The sequence below is a fragment of the Ictidomys tridecemlineatus genome, chromosome 4 (genome assembly GCF_052094955.1).
Source record: "Ictidomys tridecemlineatus isolate mIctTri1 chromosome 4, mIctTri1.hap1, whole genome shotgun sequence".
Lineage (NCBI taxonomy): Eukaryota > Metazoa > Chordata > Mammalia > Rodentia > Sciuridae > Ictidomys > Ictidomys tridecemlineatus.
Window position 1 is genome coordinate 59,434,026 of NC_135480.1, and position 13,130 is coordinate 59,447,155.

Sequence of the window (13,130 nt, forward strand, 5' to 3'; positions counted from 1 at the left end):
TGTACAACCACAAAAATGGGAAGTTATATTCCATATATAAATGATCTCAAAATACATTCTTTTTTTCCAGTGAATTTAAATATTTATCATATAATTTTATATCAAAGTCTTAATGAGCACTCACGGCATCACTTCTGGAAACAATAAAAATGCTATATTTTGGAATGCTATTTCTAGTTGGATTTTCATCACACGGCATCATTTAAATAAAAGCTGATTTCATGAAAAGTAATGACACATTCCTTTCTGAACTTAAAATTTCAAACATCTATGATCAAGAAGCAAAATATAGCCTGCAGATATTTTAGCCTTCGCCGTCTACGGCCATACCACCCTGAACGCGCCTGATCTCAAAATACATTCTACTATCTATGTGTCTATATACTTCAAACTTCAGAAAAAATATGAAACCATTGAAGCATATGCACTTGTAATTTCTGACGTGCACTTGTAATTCCTATATCCACACATTAGTTATGTTCTCTTACATCTTATAGTGAATTCATATTATTTTGATATACTAGAAAGTTCAATAAATAAAGACTGGCTGAGAAAGTCCTAATTTCTGTGTGACTTTGGAAAATTGTTACCTTTCTGAACTCTATGTATGTATAATATGCCAAAATATTCTTTACTGTCATGTATGTCTAAAAAGAACAAATTTTTTAAAATGAATTCAATTTTCTATTCAAATGATTCTAAAAATGTCTATGTCACAAGGATGCCTACTTAAACATATGATGTAGTTCCATAGTGGAAGGCTTGCCTGGCATGTGTGAGACCCTGAGTACAAACCCCAGCACAGGAAAAAAAAAAAGAAGAAAGAGAGAGAGAGAGAGAGAGAGAGAGAGAGAGAGAGAGAGAGAGAGAGAGAGAGAGAGAGAGAGAGAGAGAGAGAGAGAGAGAGAGAAAGAAAGAAAGAAAGAAAGAAAGAAAGAAAGAAAGAAAGAAAGAAAGAAAGAAAGAAAGAAAGAAAGAAAGAAAAGACAATAATTCCAGCAGGCTATGAGGCTGTAGCTAAGCATGAAATAGAATGTGGAACAAGTCTCACACTTACTTTCATACAATGAACTTCTACAAAAATTACAGGGAATAAATTGGCAAACAAGATACATCTCTCATCCTGAAGGAATTCATGTTCTGGTGAAGCAATCTGGAATATTTTATCATTCTGGGTGATATAAAAAATTGAGTCTTGAAGGTGAGCTTGGTATTATCCAGGTAAAGTTGAGGAAAATTACTATTCTAAGCAAAGCAAGCATTTGTAAAGAAGCCAAAAGGTGACAGGGAGTAGTAATTGTTGAGAAACTATTAACAATTCTTGTAAAGAACTGCTCAAGGTTGGAGTTGTACCTCCGTGGTATGGTACTCTCACAGCAAGCATGATGCCCTCCGTTTGATCCCCAGCCTGCATAAAACAAAACACAAAATATGCAAGAACCACTCAGACTTGAGTTCTCTTGAGACTGAGAGGAGGAGGTATCTTGAGGTGCAGCCAGGAATACCAGGAATCAGAACTTGCAATGACTGTGTATTTAATCATTCACTCAGCTAATATCTATTGAGTACTTACTTTAATATACCAGCAATATTTTTGGTTTGAGGAATAGAGCAATAAAACAGAACCAACAAAAACAGTGCCCTCAGGAGTCTTGGAGTTTAATAAGGTTAAACAGGCAATAAACATGAGAAATTTTTAAAAAGGGTGAAAAGTGCTATGAAGAAAAATTAACATAGAAAAGGAGAGTAAGTGCTGTGTTGAAAAAAAAGTTGTAATTTTAAGACAGTCAAGGGTAGCTTCACTGAGGTGATAATTCAAGGATATGAGGATGCAGCACAATCATATCTTGGTTGGGAAAGGATTCCAGCAGAGAGAAGGGCATGTGCAAGATGTAGAGCAGGAACATATTTTGTGCTTAGGTATGTTGAGAGCACCACTGCATCTGCCACTGTGGTGTGGACAGCATGCAGAGTAAGGAGGAAAGAAAGGTAGTGCTGACCATATCACCCAATTCATTGATAAGTCTGGAATTTCAGTTCAGAATTAGATGGGAAGTCATTGGGGAATTGTGAGCAGGAATGTAACTTGACATGGTTTCTGTTTTACAGGAGCATCTTCAGGAGACATGGGAAGCTGCAGGGGGGGATGGAAAAAAACTAGATCATTGTAATAATCTAAGTAAGAGAGGACACTGGTTTGGAGCAGGGGGAGGTTATGGAAGTAGAGGGAAAAGATATACGAAATTTATAACGAATAAATAACAGGATTTATTAAAGGGTTAAATGAAAGATGTTAGGAACTTACTCATTACTATGAAGGCAAATGTGATCTATTAAGCCATGTGCAGGAATCATTATTGCACCTCGGTTGAAGAGGAGAGGAAAGGGAAGAGAAGAAAAAAGAAAGATGAGAGAGAATAAGACTGGAGAGTGGAGGAACAATTAGAAGAGATCATATTATGAGAAAAGGGAGCAACAGAGGTGAAGTTGACAAATTGGAAAATATTCACAAGGTAAAGTTGACAGGATATTTTCAGTATTGGATATAGATATCATGAGAATGGATAAGCCTAAAAATCTAACTTTGTGTGATGAAACAGGGAATGGACATTTTAAGGGAGGAGAGATGATAATTTTGTTAGGGGAATAAAAACAGAAAAGTTATCTCATGGGATTTATGGCTCATACTAAGCTTATTAAGTTTGAGGATCTGAAGTCAACAATTATCTCTCAAACTTCTGCACTCTTCTTTGAACTTAGTGGAATTAATTCCTATGCACCACACTATAATTTCACAGTGTGCTCAAGAACAAAGACCTGCACAATTGGAAAGACAATAATTCTCAGTTGTCTGGTATAAATGGGATGACACTCTCAGCTCATGGCATCACATGCAACCATACCTTATGTAAAGTCAGACACACTGTCAAGTGGCTGTGCGTCACATCCTGCTTGTATCAGAAGCACCATCCGATGTAAATCGCAATCTGTATACGGGGTAAAAATGGGAGTTCATAATCCGCTTGAATCAAATGTATGAAATATGATATGTCAAGAGCTTTGTAATGTTTTGAACAACTAATAATAAAAATTTAAAAAAAAACTAATCATAATTTAATAATAAAAAAAAAGAATCACCATCAGGACATCAACCCAACCCATCAGCTCCCACAACCTGACCTGCCATTGAGCTGAACTCCATTGTATACTTCTGTGGGGAGGGAAATTCTCTTCAAGGTAGAGACCATATTTTTTGTGTTCTTGCATCATTGTAATTGATCCTCTGTCATTTCCAAGATAAACTTTGTATTTATTTAACAAATATATGCTTCAGTGTTTTATGGGGATCCTGGGTGGTCTCTGAGACACTTCCTGGAAATTTCTAAGGTCATAACTACTTTCACAATAGTATTAAGATGGCATTTGATTTTATATGTGTTTTATAATTTCCATTTGCATTTTCTCACAAGCATACAGTGAAATTTGCCAAAGGTTAAAAAAATTAGAAATCTCAAAAGATTGATTTAGAAGCAGATATAACAACTCTCTTATTTTAACCATGACATCAATGAGATTTGCACACACACAAAAAATGTTAAAAAGTATAAACAAAAACATGAAAATTTTAAAAATGCAAAAAGATAAAAATAAATTCTGACTAGACTGTGGAGAAAATGGATGCCTTATATACTGTTGGTAGGAATGTAAATTAGTACAATCACTATAGAAAAAAAGTACAGAGGTTCTTCAGAAAATTAAAAATAGAACTATCATATAATCCAGCCATAACACTTCTGGGTCTAAATCCAGAGAAAATAAGTCAGTATTCAAAAGAAATACCTGAACACTCAGGTCTATTGTAGCACTATTCACAATAACTAAGATATATAAGTAAATTAAAAGAAGAAAAACAGTAAACACACTCAATAAAGTTATTCAGCTATAAAGAAGAACAAGATCCTGTCTGCATGAAAAATGAATAAAACTGGAAGTCATCATGTTAAATGAGATAGGTCAGACACAGATAAACAAGTATCTTATTCCCTCTCTCACATATGTGGAAACTAAAAGAATAAAGATGACCTGAAAGTAGAAGAGGATACTAGAGGCTGGGAAGCATGATGGGAGAGAGAGCAACAAGGGTACAGGAAGGTGATTAGATATGATTGATTCATGATATTTGCATGTATGGAAATATCAGGGTGAATACCACTAGTTTGTACATTTAGTAGGTGTCAATAATTATAATTTAAAATGGAAAAATATTAGGATTCATCTTACATGAAAATATAAACTTTAAATGCTCTATATAAATGATTATTCTAGATGTTGATTGATGTGTTGAACACTAATTGTCTATTTTCTTCTTACAGTCATTGTTATTTTTATTCATTTTGTCATGAATTTACATTCACTGTTTCCTCATATGTGTATTGAAACATGGAACATGTAAGACCTCATTGAATCTGCATACACTACCAACTGGGGGTAGAAAAACTGAGGCTGAATCAAAACCATAGCAAAACCAGAAAATGGAATGAGTTCAAAAGACTAAATGAGCACACGTAAACTAAGAAAAGAAAGGAAATGAATATTTACTTAGTATTTTGTTATGACCAGTAATCATATGTGAAATAGTGTTTGTCTGGGTGGTGTCCCTTGTACATTTAATAAGTTGGAGCTAAACTTCTTCAAACTCAAAAATTATGCTACTTATGCTAATATCTAATGTATTTATTGTTGTTATTTAATGTATAAATCTATTTAATATTAGTTTCAATTTCTAAGATTATAAAAATTAACATATATAATGTAGTACTTGACAAATAAATGTGAGAAAGAGAAGTTGAGGCAATGTATTCGTGATAGGCAGAAAAATGCACCCTCCTACAAAGAGGTCCTAACCCCTGAAACTTGTGAATATACTTCCTCACATAGCAAAAGATAACTTTGCAGATATGACCTAGGTTGAAGATATTGAGAGACAGAGAGATTATCCTGGATTATCTTGGTGAACCCCATTTAATTATGTGGATCCTTAAAAGCAGAGCCTCTTTCCCAGCAATGGTCAGAAGGAAATGTGACAGAAGGCAAACAGCACAGGGGGAGGTAACATTGGTAACATTGCTGACTTTGAAGGTGGAAGCAGGGATCCGAGAGCAGAAATGTAGGTGACATCGAGAAGTTTTCATATCTCCACCCAAGTACTGTCACCTTGTAAAAGGAGCCAATGCAATGCTTACAGTCCTCACAGAAAGGCAGCATGCCTGGCTTATGTTTCAAGCTCTCTGCAGGATGTCAGTTTTTAAATGTTCAGTTATCTTGGCCAAATTCTCAATACAAAATTTGAAATCATCATTCAAGCTAAGCCTCTAGTTTCTAAAAAGTTTCCCTTTTTTGTCCATAGCAATACTGTCTCCTCAATGCCTCAGACAGATTGTCATGACAATGAACTCCTTGCCCTCCTTCCAGTTGAATTTTTAGTTGTTTACTCAAACTTTTGACTTTTTCTTAGACTATTTCTATACATGAGAACATGTTCAAAATATAAATTTTGGTGAAGAATATCTTGGTACAAAATTCAGCATACTGTATGAATCTGGTTTTGCAAAACACGTAAGAGGAGAAGGACTACATTACCCAAATAGGTTAAATAGCAAACTTACAGAATTTAAAATTATTTCTAGTCATTTAGTGGAATTTGTGAATATCCTACAAACTATATGTTTGTTTCATAAATGCCTTCCTTCTCTCCTTGCCCGTCCCATAGTCATCTCTTGACAGGATTATTGCACTCTCTCTTGTTGAGTGGCTTCTTAATTTCCCTCAAGTTCAATCCATCTTGCTCATGGTTCAAATATACTGTTCTTTAAATTCATCATGTTAGGTGTTTGTTTAGAGACTCAATCAGCTGTTCAATAGCTCCTGAATTTTAACTTTTCCTTGGAAAGTCAAGGGTCAAATGATTTCTCTCATATGCAAAAGCTAGAGAGAAATAAGGAATCAAAATAGAGGAGAACTTACAAAAATTGGGAGAACATTGAAATAGAGTAAGAAGCGGCGAAAGAAATGAGAAAGAAGCAGAACTACAGAATTAAAGTGACCAATTCTTGGGATGTGCATGTACGAATATATCACAATGAATTTCACTTTTATGTAAAAGTATAAAGCACTAATTAAAAAAATAAATAAATAGAAGAAAGACCAAGAGAGTAGAGGAAGAGGATTAGGGAGAGTGAGGAAAGAGGGTAAGGAGAAGTATTGGGGATTGAAACGGACCAAATTACTTTATATATATTTATGAAAATGTCAAAATGAGTCTCATTATTTTGTGTAACTATAATACACTAGCAAAAACATTTTTATAAATAGCACTATTTTTTGCTCATTTCTCAAACTTGCTAAAGAGAGAGAGAGAAACACAACAGACACACGTTGAAAGTGTCACTTCAGACTTGTGAATAAATAATTTCAGATATGAAATTAAGATCACCACCCATTTCTGATTGAAATTACAGGGCTGGAGCATGCTCAAGTGTGGAACTCTGTACCCATTGGCCTCATGTACCTGGTGGCCAGCTTGGGCAAATGCACTGTCCTCTTCATCTTTTTTTTTTAATTGTAGATGGACACAATATCTTCATTTTATTTATTTATTTTTATGTAGTACCAAGGATTAAACCCAATCTTACATGTGCTAGGCAAATGCTCTACCACTGAGCTACAACCTGAGCCCTGCTCCATTCTCTTTGTATCAGGACTGACCCCTCGTTCCATATACTCATATACTATTTCCTTTCCATGTAGGCTGTCTCTGACCAGGACCTATCCACCTCCTTCCTCCCTGCTATGCTGCAAATCTCTGTTCAATGTCACTGCAATCTCCTCAGTTGTCTGTTATCTTTCAAAAATCTTTCTCCATGGATTCACTGACAGGAACTGACTGATCATATCTTTTGGCTACATACCACAATCCTTTGAGATACAGAATGTCCTTACTAGTGCCAGAGTTGCCCAAATGGGTAAGCTGTTTCTCATTAAAAACATGCTCTTAGTGCTGTTTGACATACTGTAGGCAACATACTATAGGAAAAGCCTACTTTCTCACTCTTATAGTCTCTGTCAGGATGTTGTGAAGCAGGCTCTTGCTTGGACAACACACTCAACTTTTTTCTCTGGTTTCCTCATTGCCCAATGTCAAAGAAGGTGTTATTGCTGTGTCCTATGTGTTTATCCTGAAGATGATGATAGGAATTGGATCCCATAGGGAGTTGCTCAAGGACCTCGACACCTGTGTCTCCCACATCTGTGCCTTGCTCATGTTCCATGTGCCCTCCATCACTTTAGCATCCATGCATCACTTTGGCCAGCACAAGTCCCCACTTGCCATGATCCTTGTTGCTGTCATTTTCTTACTAGTGCTACCTCTGTTGAACCCCTTTGCATGTTGAGTGAAGACAGAGCAAATTTATGAAAGAGTTCTGGAAAAACTGGGAATAAAGTGAAAACATGGCAGGGGGTAGTAGGGGAAGATCAACCAGGATAGGGAAGAAAATGATATCTTAAAAAGAGTTGTATTATCAATGATTCATCATTATCTTTAAAATCATCTTTATAATCAGTATAACCTATACGATGGTCATTATATTGACCAAATATAGCTAGTTACTATATGAACATAGGACTTACATGGGCATTGATAGGGATATAGGGACAGTTATACAATAGCATGAATAATAATTGTGAATCAATACAATGATATGCTATTTCAATTATATTGCTGATAGCACAAGGATAAGTACATGTGCCAGTAGATCTTGTTCCCTGCAGATAATGAATATCAGACAAGTCAGAGATTAAAGGATGCTACCCCAATCTGGTTGCAGATTTTCTTTCAGGTGGCTCTTAGGCATGTTATATTCATTGAGGGAACTTTAGCTATTTTGTAGGAATTCTTGATTTCCCATGTAAGTGAAGTCACTTACTGTTGTGAAGTGGAACAATGTCCTCTTTCTCCTCCTTCTTTAACAATAAAATAGGGACAACCAGTAATTTTTTTACCTCAAAGTTTTCATAGCCCTGTATTATGAGATTAAACTCTCTCACAGCATTCTTTAAGGTAAAACAAAAAAAAATTCTTTTTTCCCCACATAATTCCAGAGTTCCAATAAGTAAAAACTATTATAAGTAGACAGATGATTGTACTTTTAGTAAGGAGCAGGAAAGAAAAAAACATATATGGTAGTTTTAAAAGAACTGAGTTATTAACTGCTCTAAAATAAACTTTATAAAGTATGGTTCTTGTGATTATTTAAGTATTTGGTATTTAAAACTATGATATAGCCAATTAACTAAGTAAGCTAGAAATAATTTCAGAATTATTTTATATTTATGTAATATAAATAATGTATATTTATATAACAAAATCTTATACATGCATGTATGATTTTATATTTTAAAAAGATAACAACCAACTATAGATGATAGGGTTCCTCAAATTATTTTCTGTAAAATCATTTGCTTCTTGTGTATTTCCTGTTTGTGTCTGCTTAATAACAGGTAAAGATATAAAAATAATCTCAGCAATTTAATGAGGTCCTCAGCAACTTAGTGAGAACCTGTTTCAAAATTAAAAAAAAAATAGGTTGGAGATGTAGCTCAGTGATAGATCAACCCTGAGTTGTACCCCTAGGACTATATGCATATGTGTGTGTGTGTGTGTGTGTGTGTATGCACACGTATGTATTTAGAATAAGTCAATCCTTAACACTTTTTATATGAATTGGGGAACAAATTAATATATTTTAATGTTTTATTGTCTAAACAGAACACACATATGATATTATTTCTCTTTCAAATAACCATTTTCAAGAAGTTTTTCTCTGATGGCTAAATATTCATATTTATTTTTTGTCTCCAGGTGAGTTTAGATAAGGTTTTATTGTTGGGTAGCTGACCCTGACTGACGCTCTAATCAGGGAAGAAAGGGTGAATCTTGCCTCTCCCCAGGTTGTTACTCAGTTCTTTCTCAGGGACCCACACATTCACCAATTCTGTCATAATCATTAGTTCATATATCTGTCTCTCTTACTTGTATTTTGTTTCCACACAAAAATGGCATAATGAATATCTTGGTGTAGTTCCAGTACTTTTATAGTACATATGGAATGGCATCTGGCTGGAAGTCTTATGCAACTTTTCCCCCAACTTGTTTTGAGAAACAATCTTAACAATCAAAGAGCCTTTGATGATTATGAAAATATTACAAGCACTATGAACATCTGAAGTGATAGAAAATGTAGCCTGCTTTGGCTTAAACAAACAAACAAACAAACAAAAAGAATCAGTCGGTAGAAACAAAGAATAAATCTAACAGAATCATGCTGTGTGCGCGCGCGCGCGTGTGTGTGTGTGTGCGTATTTCACAGGGAATTCCACCATTGTGTATTTATAAAAAGCAGCCATCAAAAATAAATACATAGACACATAAAAGGAAGATAACTAAAGCAGAGGAAGGAGAATGAGAGACAGGATAGGAGGGAAAAGGGGAGACAGGGACTAAGATGGAGTAAATCAAATTCCAGACATGTATGACTTTCTCAGAATAAGCTCAACCATTATGTATCATTAAAACCCTCTAATAAAAAGAAATCAGTGAGTAACTGAATTTTATGTCCTGAAGCTGCCCTGAAAAATAGTTCATGTTCTGTTAAACCCCCCAACACACACATACATTTTCATGAGTGAAATGAAAAACAGTGTTTATATTCCTTTTAGTGTTTGCCCCAAACTCAGAATTTAAAATCTGTGCCAGACAGGAATTTCTTAAGTAATAACATGTCAATTAATCTTGTTTCTGCATCTGAAGACTGAACAGGTCCATAGTCTGGTTCTCTGCATTCTCATATAGGTTTCATACATTTCCAGTTCAGCTTACAGTAACATTTCTTTGGAAATTTACTACAACAATTCTAAAAATTGAGTAACAAGAGAGACTAGAGAATATAAGGTAAAAACAGAAACTAGGCTAAAGCTCAATATGCTGGTGACATTTATTACACAGGGTAAGATTGTGTGGTTCACTCATCAACTTAATAGGCAGAGGAAGGAAAGAGAATCAAGGCATTATAACACACCATATAAGACCTGGCAACCTATAATAAAGCAATATCAGAAAATAATGCAATATAGATTGATTGGTCAAAAAACACTAGTAGGAAAAAATGACAGCCTAAAGTTTCATGTGTGTGGGCATGACATGGTGTCACACACAAAGATAAATTAAAATAAATTAAGAGCTGAGGTAACTTTAAAATTTATTTAAATACAAGTAAAACTATCATCTCTGGATGGGAATTTTTTTCTAAGCAAACAAGAATGGAAAAATGAAAAGGAAAAGCATGTTTTTGTTAACAAGTGATTAGTTATCTGAATAATATTTAAATAGTAAATTATAAATAATAGGATATACCCAGTGTTTGCCAGGTGTCAGCCTATTGGCCTATATATTTACCTCTATCAGCAACATTAACTTTACAAGAGCACAGAGTGATAGGTTTATTGATTACTCCTATTCTGTAGATTAGGAAGTTAAAGCTTATAAAATCAACAACTTTTCCAAGGACATAAAGGTCAAATGTGTTCAGAGATTGAATGCTAATGCAGATAGTATGATTCTTAAACCTATAATTTCAGTTACTACACTAAATTTAGTTACTTTGTTTCCTTCTAAGTTTAATAGTTCATATTACTAGTACTCTAAGAACATAATCAGTGGTATGATCAAATATATACTTATTAGGATATATGTCAAGAATAACTGAAATGTTAAATAACAGGACTTCATAACCTCAACCATGATATAAATATTATATGCTGTCGTTCACCCATGCAAGACAACACTAACAACTAAGTGGTATACACTAGGCAGTGTATCAGGTCTTAAGGATCAAATGAAGCTTAAGACATAGGCCTGCTATGAAGCAGCTCACAGTTTGGTGTGGGGAGAATAAGTAAACAAATATTAATACTCACTGGCTAAGATCTGGTAAACTTAAACACACATAAAAGAACAACAAATTGCCTATTTTGGTAGAGACTCGAAGAAAAGCTAATACAAAGTACTATAACTTAACAGAGAATAATATCATAAAAACAAGAGACACATAAGCATACATCATTGTGTTAATCTGTAAATGTGTATGTGTATATTTGTGTGCACTTATGTTGACTTGCTTAAAAAAAGATTAGGTCATATATAAAATGTCATTAGTGGGATTATGAATAATCTTTAATAATTTTCTGTGTTTCTCAATATATTCACAATTTTAATCTAAATTTTATATGACATTTATAATCAGAAAAAGGTTCCAAATATATTTAAATAGACTAAGCAAATGAGAGCAAGAGAAAAAGAGTGTGTGGGGGGGGGATTAAAGAAAGATGTACAAAGAGTGTATCTGTGAGGAGACAGTGCTCTCTAGAAGGAATTGAAAAGAAATTGAAAGGAGTGTGCAAGATTTTCCTAAAGTGTTTAACCACAAATTTCTATATGTGTGCTTTTGCACATACATGCAACTTTTATTTTTACCAACTCAAAGAAAACCTTCATTGCTTCCTTGGAATGTAAAAAAATATATATATAGTTGGGTACAAATATAAAATTATTGTCATTTATTTCTGGTCTGAGAATTAATGTTTTAAAACAGATAAATTGTTCCATTGGATTTAAATGACTTTATTGTGCTTTTTATGTGCACACACAGGAGACACTGTCATTTTGTTAAATGTCTGAAGAACATATACACAATTAAATGGGTTTTGAATTGTGGTATTTATGAAACTCTGATAAGCTTAAGGAAACAATATTCTGTTCTCCCACGCCTATATTCCAAATGGAATTGCCTCAGTCACCAAATCCATTTCTCTCTTCAATCTCATCTTCTTCTAAGGCCCCTCATATTGGGGTGCCTTGAACCCTTGAACTGGAACAGCTGAAATATGGCCTGGCGGATCATCCTGGTCTTCAGGCTGTAAATGACCGGGTTCAGTACAGGTGGTAAGAGTAGGTAAATATTGGCCAAAATACTACAGATAACCCTTGGGGTAGAATTAAAGAGACGGTGTGCTAAAGACAGGGTGATCATTGGCACATAGAAAACAGTAACAGCACAGATGTGACAGACACAAGTGCCGAGAGCTTTTTGTTGCTTCCTGGGGGTCACAATGGTCAGAACAGTACGGAGAATCAGGACGTAGGAGAAAAGGATGAACAGCAAGTCTGTGCCATTCAGGAATAGCTGAAGAAACATGCCCCAAAAGTTGCTGATCCAGGGATTGGAATGTGTGTATTTGAGCATGTCTGGGTGGTAGCAAAACGGGTGGGAAAGCTCTTGGCCTCCACGGAAAGACACATTACTCAAGGCTAGACCACAGGGAAACATAAAAATTACTTGTCGTATGAAGATGATGAGTCCGATCACCAAGCTCATCATGTCTGTGAGGACAACAGCATACTGCAGTGGGTTACAGATAGCCATGAAGCGGTCGAAGGCCATGGCTACCAGCACCGAGGACTCCAGAAAGGAAAAGGTGTGCACTAAATACATTTGAATGAGGCAAGCTTTTAAACTGATTTCCCGGGCGTAAAACCAGAGAACCCCAAGCACAGTGGGAAGGGTGGTGATGGTCAAGCACAGATCAACAGCTGCGAGCATCGAGAGGAAATAGTACATGGGCTTATGGAGACTCCGCTCGGTAATGATGACAAACAAGATCATGCTGTTTCCCAAGAGGGCAACGGTATAGAGACAGCAGACAGGAATGGAGATCCAGACATCAGCATGTTCCAGTCCAGGGAACGCAGTGAGCAGGAAGCCGGAGGAAGAGGACGTGGTGTTATTGAAAATGAACATGCTGAGTTGAGGGCACACCCTGGAAAGAAAGACAATAAAGATAATATTTGCCATTTAATCCTTTTTTATAATCCTAGCTTTTTCATAAACGCTTCCCCGATTACACAATTGCATCTCTTTATTCAACACTCCCAATCTAATCCCTGTGTCTATCAGATCAGATCCTTCTACAGTGTTTTGGATTGTTCTTTTTAGAACCTGGCCATATTTTCCTGT

General features: G+C 35.3%; 1 protein-coding gene and 1 pseudogene across 1 annotated transcript; one reads left to right on the top strand and one right to left on the bottom strand.

The window, feature by feature from the left end:
- Positions 1 to 5,064: 5,064 nt before the first annotated feature.
- LOC101960948 (olfactory receptor 51A7-like) lies at positions 5,065 to 7,505 on the top strand (annotated as a pseudogene).
- A 4,431-nt stretch (positions 7,506 to 11,936) lies between these two features.
- Or51t1 (olfactory receptor family 51 subfamily T member 1) lies at positions 11,937 to 12,914 on the bottom strand. Its single transcript, XM_005323109.2, has one exon. The coding sequence runs from the start codon at positions 12,912 to 12,914 to the stop codon at positions 11,937 to 11,939; it is 978 nt and encodes a 325-aa protein (XP_005323166.1).
- Positions 12,915 to 13,130: the final 216 nt, after the last annotated feature.

Excerpts from the sequence above, each read along its gene's own strand:
- Or51t1 (XM_005323109.2), bottom strand. The coding sequence starts at position 12,914 with ATGTTCATTTTCAATAACACCACGTCCTCTTCCTCCGGCTTCCTGCTC.